A 13,261-nucleotide genomic window follows, 5' to 3' on the forward strand; every position below is an offset into this window, starting at 1 on the left:
TCAGGACAGGGCAGAATGAGAGCCGCTGTATGCGAGAAAATGTCCTTCAATGCTACAGCAATTTTAAATTATTCCGTAAGAATATAACAATAACATTTTATTTTTTAAGAAAATATTGTGAAAAAAAAATGAAAAAGTACATTAGTAATTTTTTGATGAAAAGTACATTATTATTTTAAATTATTGTATGTGAGAAAATGTCCCTGAATACAAAATACAACAATTTTAAATTATTCCTTAAGAAAATAACGATAACATTTTATTTTTTTTAAGAAAATATTGTGAAAAAAAATGAAAAAGTACATTATTATTTTTTTGATGAAAAGTACATTATTATTTTTATTAGATTGTTTTATATTTGTATTAGTTTCTTAGAATTGTTACTTTGGTGATAATTAATTTTTTGAAGAGGTGATAATTAATTTTTTGAAAATCTTAACATTATTCAATATATATTTTTGGTAGGATAATAAAATTCAATATATAAATAATTTATCTTTAAAATTTCGGGCAGAAAATAGGGATGATAAAACTTTTAATCCCTTATTTTTGCTTTAATCATCAATTTGGTATGTAAAGTTTAATTGTTATCAATTTATTATTTAATCTATTATTTTTTAAGTTACCATGTAATTGATTTTAAACTTAATCTATCATATAAAGTATATTAATAACCTACCTATATATGGCTAAACTAAAACAAATTAGCATTTCATATTCTTCTCTATTTTTGCCTAAATAATTATTTTATTATTATTTTGCATAAATGTCAACTGAATAGCTTGAGACAAATTTAAAGAATTAAAAATTTCATTATCTCTAAAAAAAATAAAATATAATGTTGATCCCTCTTTCTGGTAAATTATAATCATCGTCGTATTAATATAAATATCAAAATAAAATATAAAGTTTATATTCAAGAACTGATTATTATTAGGTCAAACGAAATGAGTTCGATACTCCTTAAACAATATCTTAAATCCTAATATTTATAGATAAAAAAATTTATGTGAAAATAACTACCAATATTAAGCAAATGCTTAGAGATATTTGTCAAGTTAAAATGTTACTTATAGCATATAACAAGATATAGGTATGAAAAATTGCCAGTAGCTGAAAAAGAACAATTGGTGTTTCTTTGATAATTTATGTTAAATTCGTAAATTTCACGATATTGAATGAAATGAGTATCTTATTTTATGGTAAAGTGTTGTGAGATGGGGAATATATGCATTTTAGAAAAATAATATACCAAACAATCAGTACCACTTGAATAAGCAAGCGCGTTGCCTGCCATGTATTATGCAAATAATCAAATTCACTTCCACCAATTCAATAATTTCACGACACCACAATGCTTCTGAATTGACGACTCTGCGAGGTGTCATCATTGACAATGCAATTCTCCATTTCTCTTGTTTTCTCCTCGATCATCAGATCAATGCTTCAATGACTTGGGTTTAACATTTGATAAAATTATTATTTTAATTTTATATAAAAACATATAAATAAATTTAAACTATTAAAATCTGATCTAAACAATTTAAAAATATGATATTTTATTTGTATATTTTATGTGCAATTATGATGATAATAATTTTATTTTTTGTTCTTTCTTTTTTTTCTCTTCCCATTCAGAATGAGTGGGGATAATAATAATTTTATTACATATTAAATTAAAAATGTTAAAAAATTGAGAAAATGATAATAAAATTCTTCGAATTATATAAATAACAGTCTACTCTCTTAAAATACCTTAATTATATTTAAGTCTATAAGGATTTTTGTGTCAATAAATTTTAAATTGAAAATATCATTTTACCCTTATTGATAATTTGTAAGTTTTTGTTTAATTCTTATAATTTTTTAAATAAAAGTTGTTATTCCTTAAACAAAGATTGTGATTAGGGTTTATTATTTTAAAAATTTATTTTTTAATAATAGAAATTATTCTTGATAAATTGTGATTTTTTATTCAACTATTGCTATTCACAGAACAAAAGTTATTATTTTTTAAAGAAATGTTATGATTAGAGCTTGTAATTTTAAAGCAAAAATTACACTAGATAAGTTGTGTTATCTTGTTTGACTTTTTCAATTGACAAACTAAAAATTATTATTGTTGCTATTGAGACTTGTTATTTTCAATAAAAATAAAATAATTTTTTTGTTTTAAAATTTGTTAACAAATAAATTCTTAAAAACTTTAACAAAATTATGACATTTTAAAAAATCAGGTTGTTACTTACATAATTTAAAAATATTTTATTATCATTTTTCTTAAAAAGTTTTGGTCAGAAGAAGAGGGAGAAAATTGAGAATAAGAAAAAAAGCGACACCCTTAATTTGTAAGTCTGTGAACGGAATGGAAAAATAAATTGGTAAATGAGACTGATCTACAATCGGTAAATAATGTAATAATATTGTTCAATTGCGACTATATGAACTACGATAATTTTATGGAAGGAAAAAATTATGTAAATTATAATTTAGCCTCATTTATTTATTTCACTCTTGAGATACATTTTTGTGTATGAAAATATGTATACATATAATGTGTGTGTGTGTAATGTTTCACTAAATATCTGTGTGAAAACATTTCTTGATTAACCTTAAAAAATCAATACTGCCCTGCAACTTTGATACTTGGCACTCGAATTCATTATCTCTGTCATGGCTAAAAAATCATTTAGTCTGAAATAATTATATATATATATATATATATATATATATATATATAATCGTTGATAATTCACTTTCAAACATTGTAATTATTTGGACATAGTAGGCGACAGGTGTGTCCAGAAAAAGGTGCAGAAATTGGAATATGATTCCTATGATCTATAACAACTCAGATTATTGCCATATAAAGTTTGAATCACATTCACCTAATTACATTTTAACTAATTTGGAATATATGTTAAATGAAATGAATTAAAACAAAAAAATAATTTTTACACAAAAAATGTTCTTGGATTTTTTATTTTTAGAAATAAAAAATTAAGGTTATCATTAAACAATTAAGCTAAATAAAAATAAAGTAAATGAATAAATTACCTCATCAATTTTAAATCAAGTAGTACTATAGATCTTGAATTTATTTATTATATAAATTATTTTTTTAATTTTTAAAAATAGTACAATATGACTTCTGTTATTAACAAAAGTTAACTTTAATTATTAGTTGATGAGAAAATAACAGAAAAATATTAAAAATATAAAAAAACTAAAAAATTATAATAAAAGAACTAAAAATTATAGATAATAACCTAGAAAATTATAAAAAAAATCCAAAAAATTTTGTTCCTTTCCTGTAACTTTTTTTATATTATTTTCTATTATTTTATAATTATTTAATAGTTAAAATTAATTTTTATTAATTGTAAATGCAAGATTGTACCACTTTCAGATGATATTGTTTTCAAGATTTAATGAGACAATTTACATAATAAATAAATTTAAAGTCTATAATGCTATTGAATTTAAAATTCATGAAATAATTTACTCATTTACTCATAAAAATAAATAAATATTTACGCGTGTCACTGGATCTCTTTTACTTGAAACACAAACCTTCATTATCAAGTTTGGCCGGGATCTCTCTCATTAAGCAACTAAACGAGCCATTATATATTTATTATTACTTTTAATTCTAATATTTCCGCGTGATGCATGAGTTTTTTTTAATAAAAAATTTGAAACCTTAAGCTATAAAAATTGACAAGTTGATCAAGCTTTCAGCTTATTGGACCTAAATTTGCCCAGAAAAAAACTTTTCAATAATCGACTATCATCTGTGTTTAGGCATAAATTGGATTTTCAATCTCATATCATAAAAATCTCAAGATTTTTTTAAATTTTTGTATAAAATAACTGAAAAAATAATAAAATATTTTATTTCTCTTATGTTTAAAAATTCAAGCTGGGTGGTTTAATTGGAGAAAAGCTAAAGGAGTTATTTGTGACCGTAAGGTGCCTAATAAACTTAAAGGAAAGTTTTATCGTACTGCTATCAGACCGGCAATGTTATATAATAGTGAATGTTGGGCTCTAACGGGACAGCAAGAGCATAAAGTTGGAGTAGCAGAGATGAGAATGTTACGATGGATGTGCGTACATACACGTAAAGATAAAATTCGAAATGAGCACATACGTGAAAAAGTGTGGGTGGCACCTATTGAGGAAAAAATGGTAGAAAATCGGTTGAGATGGTTTGGGCATGTACAAAGAAGACCAAGGGAGGCACCAGTGAGAAGAGTGGAACATATAACTTTGAGTCCGATTAAGAGAGGTAGAGGAAGGCCTAAGAGAACACTCTTGGAAGTTGTTGAACGTGATCTCTTAATTAATAATATTTCTAAAAGCTTAATAAATGATAGAGCACAATGGCGTCTTGCAATCCATGTAGCCGACCCCACCTAGTGGGATAAAGGCTTGTTGTTGTTGTTGTTGTTGTTGTATGTTTAAAAATTTAAATAAACACCTAAGATTTCAATAAGTTAGTCGCAGCATAAAGAATGATAAAAGAGCAAATTAGTCCTTAAACTTTAGGTCATTTAATAGTATAGATCTTGAATTAATTTATTATATAAATTATTATGTTAACTTTTGAAAAAGATACAATTTAATTTCTACCGTTAACAAAAGTTAACTTTGACCATTAATTAATTAAATAATAATAAAAAAGACCTTAAAAATTATTAAAAAATAACAAATAAATTACAATAAAAGACCCAAAAATTATATACAAGAACCCAAAAAATCACATGAAGAACCAACTTTTTTTTGCTATTTTTTATAATTTTTTGATCATTTTTCAGTTAATTAATGATCAAAATTAATTTTTATTAATGATAAGTCGGTAAGGGTTATATTGCATTATTTTCAAAAGTTAAAGAACAATATGCACAATAAATAAATTTAAAGTCTATAGTATTATTAGATTTAAAATTTAGGAGGTAATTTACTTGTGTGTGTGCTAAAAATATAGAGGTATGATTTGATTTTGACATTACTTGATAAGGATTTAATCAATAATCTTGTTTGAAGTTTATGTGTTTTAAGGGAGAGCGTTCTTTTTTTTTTTTGATAAGAAATAGATGAGCCTAAACTCTAGACTCATTTACAGTACAAGTGCTATCCATGCAACGTCTAAGACTCTCCGTGGGAAAGCTAAGAATGTGCAATTCAGGCCACGCATCAAGAGCTTGTTTCGCCAAATGATCTGCAGCAACATTTGCATCACGAGAAATTTGACAAATTCTAATCTCCCATGCTCGGTGGATCATGCTTTGAATTTCCATAATTATATGATAGTCAGGATGTATAGAATAGTTGGTAACCTCTGTCAATGATATGGCTTCTGCTGAATCAGACTCCACCACGATTTTCCTAACTCCAGCATCCCAAGCAATCTTTAAGCCTATTAAAATAGCCCACAGCTCTGCTGATAAGTGGTCACCTTCATCTAAATGTAAGCTAAACCCTGTGATAAATTGCCCAGCCGAGTTCCTCAGCAGACCGCCACACCCACGAGTCTGTTGCGTCATCGAGAAAGCACCATCAACACAGAGTGACACCCAACTTGTCTCTGGAGGTTTCCATCGTAGGTCACAGTTCTGAATCCCATTTTTGTGCCAATTAATGGAACTTGTCTTTGTTTGAACCCTCTCCAAACAACTCATCATGCCCTTCGCCTGGGCAATAATACATTCATTGAAGCGACTTTTCCCCTCAAATATCCGTTCATTCCTTCTTTTCCAGATATTCCAGCATAGAACCATGAATAATCCATTGTTCATTTGAAACTCTGGTTTTTTACCCTGTTTCAAGTTCCAGCTAATCCAATCATCTATTGTTCGCAGATTAAAGAAGTCCCATTGATATCTAGTGTTGATCACAGACCCCCATAGCTGTCCTGTATCTGTGCAATCTCGAAGGACGTGCAAACTACTTTCAACTGCGCCATTGCACCACGAGCAAATATTATTCGCACTCATACTTCTCCTGAATCTCTCCTCGTTTGTGAGTAATCTGTTTTGGGAAGCTAACCACATGAAGGTCTTGCATCTATGAGGTGCCGTGACCTTCCACAGCTTCTTCCATTTATCATTCTCGCTTCCCCTGGATCCAGAAAGAAGATTGTAGGCTGATTTTATAGTAAAGGAGCCACTTCGATCCCATTTCCAACGCACAGAGGTGTTATTGTTGAACCACTGTAGCCCATCTTTGACGTGAACCCATGTATCTTTAATGCCCTTCCAAAGGTTAGATCCAGGTTTCTTTGTCTTAATCTTGGGGATAATATCACTCCCACACTTGTACTTTTCACGGATAACTCGCACCCATAAGTCTTCACGCTTCTTAATCAAGCCCCAACCGATCTTCATAGCATAAGCTTGGTTCTGGATAGACGCTCGTCGAAGACCTAGCCCTCCTTCTTGTTTTGGTCTGCAAACATCTTTCCATGCCACTAAATGTGTTTTCCTTGAACTCTCTGTGTGGCCCCATAAAAAGTCACGGTTGGACTTGTCAAGCGTTTCAAGAGTACTAGCGGGAAGATTACATGTTTGCATAACATATCCAGGGATAGCGTTCATGACTGAGGCTATCAGTGTCGCACGTCCAGCTAGGGAGAGAGTAGATGCTTTCCAGTTAGATAGACGCTTCTTCACTTTATCTACAGTGTCTTTGAATGTGTTTTTATCCACCCTTTTATGCAGAAGAGGCACACCCAGATAGCGACCAAGGTCACCAGTCCTACTAAAACCGAGTTTAGTGCTGATTTCTTCACGTCGAACATGATGCACATTTTCAGAGAAAAACATCTTAGTTTTCATAGCATTGATTTTCATTCCAGAGCTGGCACAAAACTTCCCCAAACACTCGTGTATAACATCAGCTTGTTGGATGGAAGCTTCTGCAAAAATAATGATATCATCAGCGAAACACAGATGCGACAAGGGAGGTCCAGTTTTGCCTAATCTGATAGGCTTCCATATTCCCTCCTCCATTTTTTCTAGAATCAGGTGGCCTAATTTCTCAAGGCAAATCACAAACAGGTATGGTGATAATGGGTCCCCTTGACGAACCCCCCTTGTAGGCTTAAAGATGTCCGCTTTGTTTCCATTCCAAATCAGCTGCATGGATGCCGATGTAACACAATTCATAACGACAGCCTTTATATGCTCTGGAAATTGCATTTCGTCCAGACATTGGTCTAAGAAACCCCAGTTTACTCGATCATATGCCTTTTCAAGATCAATTTTGATTGCCATAAACCCGCGCTTCCCTCGCATATTCCTCATAGAATGGATAACTTCTTGGACCACGATAATGTTGTCTGAACTATGTCGTCCTGGAACAAAACTACATTGATAAGGAGAAATGATGTTAGGGAGAAGAGGCTTCAGCCGCATTGTGATAATCTTCGTAATAACCTTAAACACCACATTGCATAGACTAATAGGCCTAAGATCTTTCAGGCTCTCTGGTGGATGTTTCTTAGGAATAAGAACAATCAAAGTAGAATTGATTGTGCTGATAGCTTGCGGGTTGAGGAACAACGATTTCACAAACTGCGTCACATAGGTACCCACATGCTTCCACTGACTCTGAAAGAAGATTGCTCCTAAACCATCTGGTCCTGGAGCCTTCAAAGCTCCCATACTATCAATAGCATCTTTGACTTCAATATCATTTACCTCCTTGCCAAGGTCAGCTAGGAAATCATTACCAATAGAGGGGAACTTTCTATAACATTCGAGCCTTGGTCTCCAATCGTCTTCTTCTGTGAAGAGTTTAGATAGGAATTCCGTAGCCATCACTTTGATTTGGTCTTCATCATAAACCCATTCTCCTTCATTGTCACGGATAGCATGCACTCGATTGGCTTTGCATCTCCCATTTGCAACACTATGAAAATAGTAGGTATTCTTGTCACCGTGAAGAATCCAGTTAACTTTGGCTTTTTGAGCCCAAATAATGTATTCTTGAAGCATCACCTCTTCTAACTCAGACCAAAGTTGACATTGGAGTTTGTCAAGATGCTCTGATTTTTTACCATTAGTAAGGGCTTGTGTGATACCATCCAAGCGGCGAATTAGCTTTCGTTTGCGGGTCTCGGTATGGCCAAACACTTCTCTATTCCACCTTATACAGTCAGCACTGAATGATTTGACTTGAGTTACCCAATCACAATTATTCTTCCATGCATTTGTAATGAAATCTTCAAAACCGTCATGGAGGACCCAAGCAGCAATGAACCGAAATGGTCTATGACGGCTAGTTTTGTCTTTACGATCTAATTGGATCAGGAGTGGCCTGTGATCAGACTTAAACCAAGGGAGGTGTGTAACCGTGGCATTTAAAAAAAGTTCTAGCCAGCTATGTTAGTAAGAGCACGATCAATACGACTCTCAACATTATTTCGTTTCCAAGTGAACATGGGTCTAAAGAAGCCTACATCATTGAGTTCAGCTTGTTCAAACCATGTTCGAAAGTCTCGATCCACTCCAGTTCCATGCCTGGCCATTGTTTGTCTCTCATCATGAAATAAAGTGGCGTTAAAATCTCCAACCACACTCCATGCTCCTTTGATAGTCGCACCAATCTGACGTAACTCATGCCATAAGCAGCGTCTCATATTTATGTTTGGACTAGCGTATACTATCGTAAGCCACCACTTCTCTTTCTTATGATTCTCAACAGTCAAATGAATAAATTGAGTCCTTTTCTCAATGATAGAAACCTGAACTACATTTGCATCCCAGAGCACCCAGATTCCTCCACTGTACCCAGTCGCATCAATCCAGTCAAACTCATTAAAGCCTAGCTTCTTTGCAATATTTTTAGCCTTGTCGCCACTGCATCGAGTTTCAAGCAAAGCTAAGAGATTAATCTGATAATTTTGCTTCATTTCACGGATAAGATTAGGAAACGTTTTTGAGCCCGTCCCTCGCGAATTCCAGACGACGTAATTCATGAGAAAATTATTGATTGTTGGAGTCACGTGACTCCATATTAGCATCCATATCCTCATTCTGATAGCTAGTTCCTTCATCATTTCGAATTTCCAATGCCTCAACACAGTTGTCAGAAAAATGCTCAATTTGGTCAACCCCCATGTTCACTTCCTCAACTCCTTGTACGATACCAGTATCTTGGCCTTGGTCATTCTTTATTAGGCCAGGAGTATTTCGTTCACATGTTATTAACGGGCTGGGCCCACTCTCAAAAATAGCAAAGGAATTTCTTGTAGCAATCTTTAATGTGTCCAATCTAGCATCATTATCCAGATTGTTGTTTCTTCCTCTTTTCCCCATAAATGGAGGCACCTTCTCTTTCCCACGTGATTTGCTTTTAGCCTTTCCCTTCCTTTTATCTCCTACACGGGCCCACTCCTCATTATTATTATTTATACTTAAATTCCCATGATTCCTTTTTTGGCTTCCCGTGAACTCCTCAATTATAGCCTTTTTCTTTTTCTCTTCTATCCCACCATTAATATCCTTCAATAACCCAGATTTTCCTCCCATAATTATACCATCAGAGATGATATTGCGCCTAGAATCTCCACCATATCTGTATCCCCGAAATTGGCGCTTAACTAGCATCTCAGGCCCGTAACCGTTAGCCATCATCGGTAACTCTATCTTCTCAACCGGAATATTCTTCTCTGCCACAGGAACCTCCTTCTTCGCCGTCGAATTCTCCATAGCCACCTCCTGCTTGCATGTATTAGGATCTGTGATATCTACGTAATCACCATTCCCAGTGTTTTTGTCATTCCTCAACATATCCGGATCGGGTTGTCTTTCCTTCTTGTGCAGCTCGCACTTTTCAGATGTATGACCATACATTCCACAGCAAAAACACACCAGATGTAACCCTTCATAAACAATTCTGAGATCCTCTCCGAAAGCCGTGAAGAATGGAAGAAGCTGTTCCCCAAGGTTAAGTTCCACGCATATACGAGCAAAACCTCCCTTATCATAAATAGATGTAGACCTGTCAATCTTCAGGGTTCTGCCGATCATGTTCCCAATGCGTCGAAGTGATTCAACACTATAGAATTCCACTGGCAGGTCTGGAATGCGTATCCATGCCGCAATTTTGCGTGTTTTGTCAGCCTTCCAGGGGTTAAAGTTGGGTCTCCATCTTTGAACCAGTAAGTAGTGATCATCTATCATCCATGGCCCCTCCTGATAAGCAAAATCAAGATCTTCTCGACTTGTGAATGAGACTATGTAGTACCCGTTGCTAAGCCCCATTACTTTGATGGGCTCCTGTGTCCTCCACATCCTAGGTAACCATCCCCGCAGTCTGGCCGTCGAAATCTCATGGCCTAGAAGTTTCACAATGAGCGAGTTCATCCATGGTCTGCACCATGCTTCATATTCCTCGGGTGTGAACTGTAAGACAGGCCATTTTGATTCCTTCATCCCCCCACCTATCTCTTCATCCTCTGAGTTTTCTTTTCCACCATCAGCCGAACTAGCGTTCATAATCTCAAAGTAGTTCTTCCATCCGTGCATAATGTCTTCATTTGCATGATTCTGAGATAAAAAGCCTGAAGAGTTTACACTCATAAGAGATTCCTTATATGATAAACGTCCTCTTGTTGGTGGCTTACTCTGATCCACGTCGGACTTTTGCCTTCCTCCAGCTTGGAAAACAAAATTTTCTTTCCCCCGTCCCTCCTTGCCTATATTCTTCCCCTCACCCCCACCATCTGGGGGCCGTCCTTCGGCACCACCTCCACCGTCAAGCACTCCTTTCCCCTTTGGCTCCTTTACGCTCATTGTTTCTAAGGGAGAGCGTTCTTAACAAACTATGCAAGTAAAACTAAACTCAAGGAAGACATAGGATTAATTGATAAGAGCAAACCAAACCATCATTGTGTGTAAGATTTCAAATAAGGCCAAAAGCTACTTCCAAGTTGAGGGTTTGTAATAATGGGATCATTGAGCACGTGAGAATCAAACTTTTTCGAATCTTGACCGCTGTTGTGGGGTATATTTTGTTAGATTAGGTTAGCAGTAAAACTTTTTCAACGAATATTTACCACACAACTACATTTTGAAAACTCAAATTTAAAACCACTATTTAAATTTAACACAACTCTTTATCAATTAAACTATATACCCAGTTGGTTATAATTGACTTTGTTATTTAGCTATGCAATTTTATGATTTATTTATATAGTGTGTATATACTTAGTTATAACATATTTACCTAATCTTTAAAAATATTCAATTACTTTCAATATTCTTTTTTGGACAGAGTCACATAGTATCAAACCCCATCCCTACTTTTTACATCATTTATAGCCTAGACTGTGCAAGAAAGAAAGTGAATTGGGACACATTAGAAAGTAATAAATCCTGACAATTTGTGGGAGGGTTCTCTAAAATTCTAATCTCAGGGTATTGTTTTGACAATTAATAAGTAAGCCAATTTATATATCTATTTGCTTCTCTAAATGCACACTCAATAAAAATGATCAAGCTTTCCTTTAAAAAAAATTTATATCTCCCTGATGAGGGAATATATCTAGGAATATTTATTATAACAAGGTGAATAGCTTCAATTGTAACTGTCGACTTGATTATGTTTTTCCTCCCAACAAAAGTTTAAACCTTTAAGAATAGTGAGCAGTTCGGTCGTAGTATTAAAATGATATCCAAAGCATTTATTGAAACCTATAAACAAGAAATAAGAAGAGTTTGAATTTGAATACAATAATTAATAATTAATAAACAGAGCCTTGACTTGAGAAGATCGAGTTTAGATATAATAGATGGAACTTTGCCATTAAAGCCATCTATTAATCGTACAACCAAAGCATTCGGATATACATGATTTGTTTAGGCATTTTCATTATAGCAGGCAAATTGAATTAAACAAACTTTTTGATTATATTGAAGATTTGAGGGTTGAAGCACAAGAAATCCTTTATCAGTTTTTCTTTTCTAAATTAAAACACCAAGATTCCGAAGAAGTCAAAAACAAAACCAAAGAACAACTTTAAAGTTGCAAGAAGGGAATGAAGAATTTCAAGACAATGAGGTATAATAACCTTGCATGTTTACTATGAAAAGACCTTAGTGTATACAACTTTGCTACAGTGGCAAAATGAGAGTTTAAAAATCTAGAGCTTAACATAAACTGTGCATTTTGTGAGGAACAAAATCACTAAAATATCCTTGAATCTATGTGTATAAAATCTTACGGGCAATTGTTGTTACAAACTGAACAGTTTGACCAATGATGGGGGTTATTTGTATATAAATAAAGTTCAAAGTGGTTTATTATCAACTAAATAAAATTAAGGGAATTCTTTGCATAATATTCAAAGTTGAGGAGAGTTTTATATATTTTTAAAAAATATTGAAGTTAATATATTTTTATATCTCGAAAGGACAAAATTTCCAAAATGTTTTACAATGAAGGGCAAAATTAACAATACATTTCTGTTGTATGATAAGTAGCACATCTCATCCGTCCAAGTGAGAGAAGGTTTAATGAATTCCCTCACGTGAGAAAAATATTAGCTCCTTGGTAAGTTAAATAATGTATGCATACCAAACGTATGAATGTATGAAATTCTCTCTCCATCTTTTTTCTTTTTGGGAAGCGCAGAGATTATAAAAATGGATTTAATCTCTCTTGAAAATGTTCCTTAGTAATCATTTTTTTATTGAAACTCTTTTCATGCATATTACTCACCCCATCTTAAATTATAAAATATTTTTAGATAAAATCTCACATACTAATAAACTTTATTAAATACATTTAATAATTTTATTTTTTTAAAATAATATAAACTTTCAAAAATATCCATCATTTAATATATTAAAAAGAGAAAAAATAAAAATTAATTATAGAGAGAAAAATGGTAATATTAAAAATGATGCATTTAATGAAATCTTAATTTATTCAAAGTGTTTTTATATTTTGAGACAGAAAAAACTCTTTCAAAAGTGCTTCATAATTTAGGATGAAGATAGTACTTTTTTTTGGACAAACTTTTATACATACTAATTAAACATGACATAAGATAAAGAGCATTGGCTGTCATGAAAACAATTATATGTTGAAATCCGTTCACTTGTATTTAGTTCAAAGGAAGGGGAGGAATTTTACCTCATTTGGTTCAGAAAGTGAGAGGAGGAAAAATAATTATATATGAATAATTTTATCCTCATTTTATTAGTGTTGAAATATCAAAAAAGTGTACCTATATTTTTTAAACTTATCA

General features: G+C 32.7%; 1 protein-coding gene across 1 annotated transcript; it reads right to left on the minus strand.

Moving 5' to 3' along the window:
- Nucleotides 1-5,105: 5,105 nt before the first annotated feature.
- Nucleotides 5,106-8,983, minus strand: LOC129296025 (uncharacterized). The gene is made up of 2 exons (XM_054934651.1): nucleotides 8,383-8,983; nucleotides 5,106-8,302 (listed from the first exon to the last, which is right to left on the minus strand). The coding sequence occupies exons 1-2, from the start codon at nucleotides 8,981-8,983 to the stop codon at nucleotides 5,106-5,108; spliced, it is 3,798 nt and encodes a 1,265-aa protein (XP_054790626.1).
- Between the last annotated feature and the right edge of the window lie 4,278 nt (nucleotides 8,984-13,261).

Source organism: Prosopis cineraria, unplaced genomic scaffold, assembly GCF_029017545.1.
Source record: "Prosopis cineraria cultivar Desert tree isolate PC_DT_omini unplaced genomic scaffold, ASM2901754v1 PC1, whole genome shotgun sequence".
NCBI classification, from domain to species: Eukaryota; Viridiplantae; Streptophyta; class Magnoliopsida; order Fabales; family Fabaceae; genus Prosopis; species Prosopis cineraria.

Bases quoted from the DNA above. Each gene is read 5' to 3' on its own strand.
- LOC129296025 (XM_054934651.1), bottom strand. From the start codon at position 8,983: ATGAATTACGTCGTCTGGAATTCGCGAGGGACGGGCTCAAAAACGTTT. The intron at 8,303-8,382 runs GCTAGAACTTTT...TGATCCAATTAG, and splicing joins TGCTCTTACTAACATAGCTG to ATCGTAAAGACAAAACTAGC.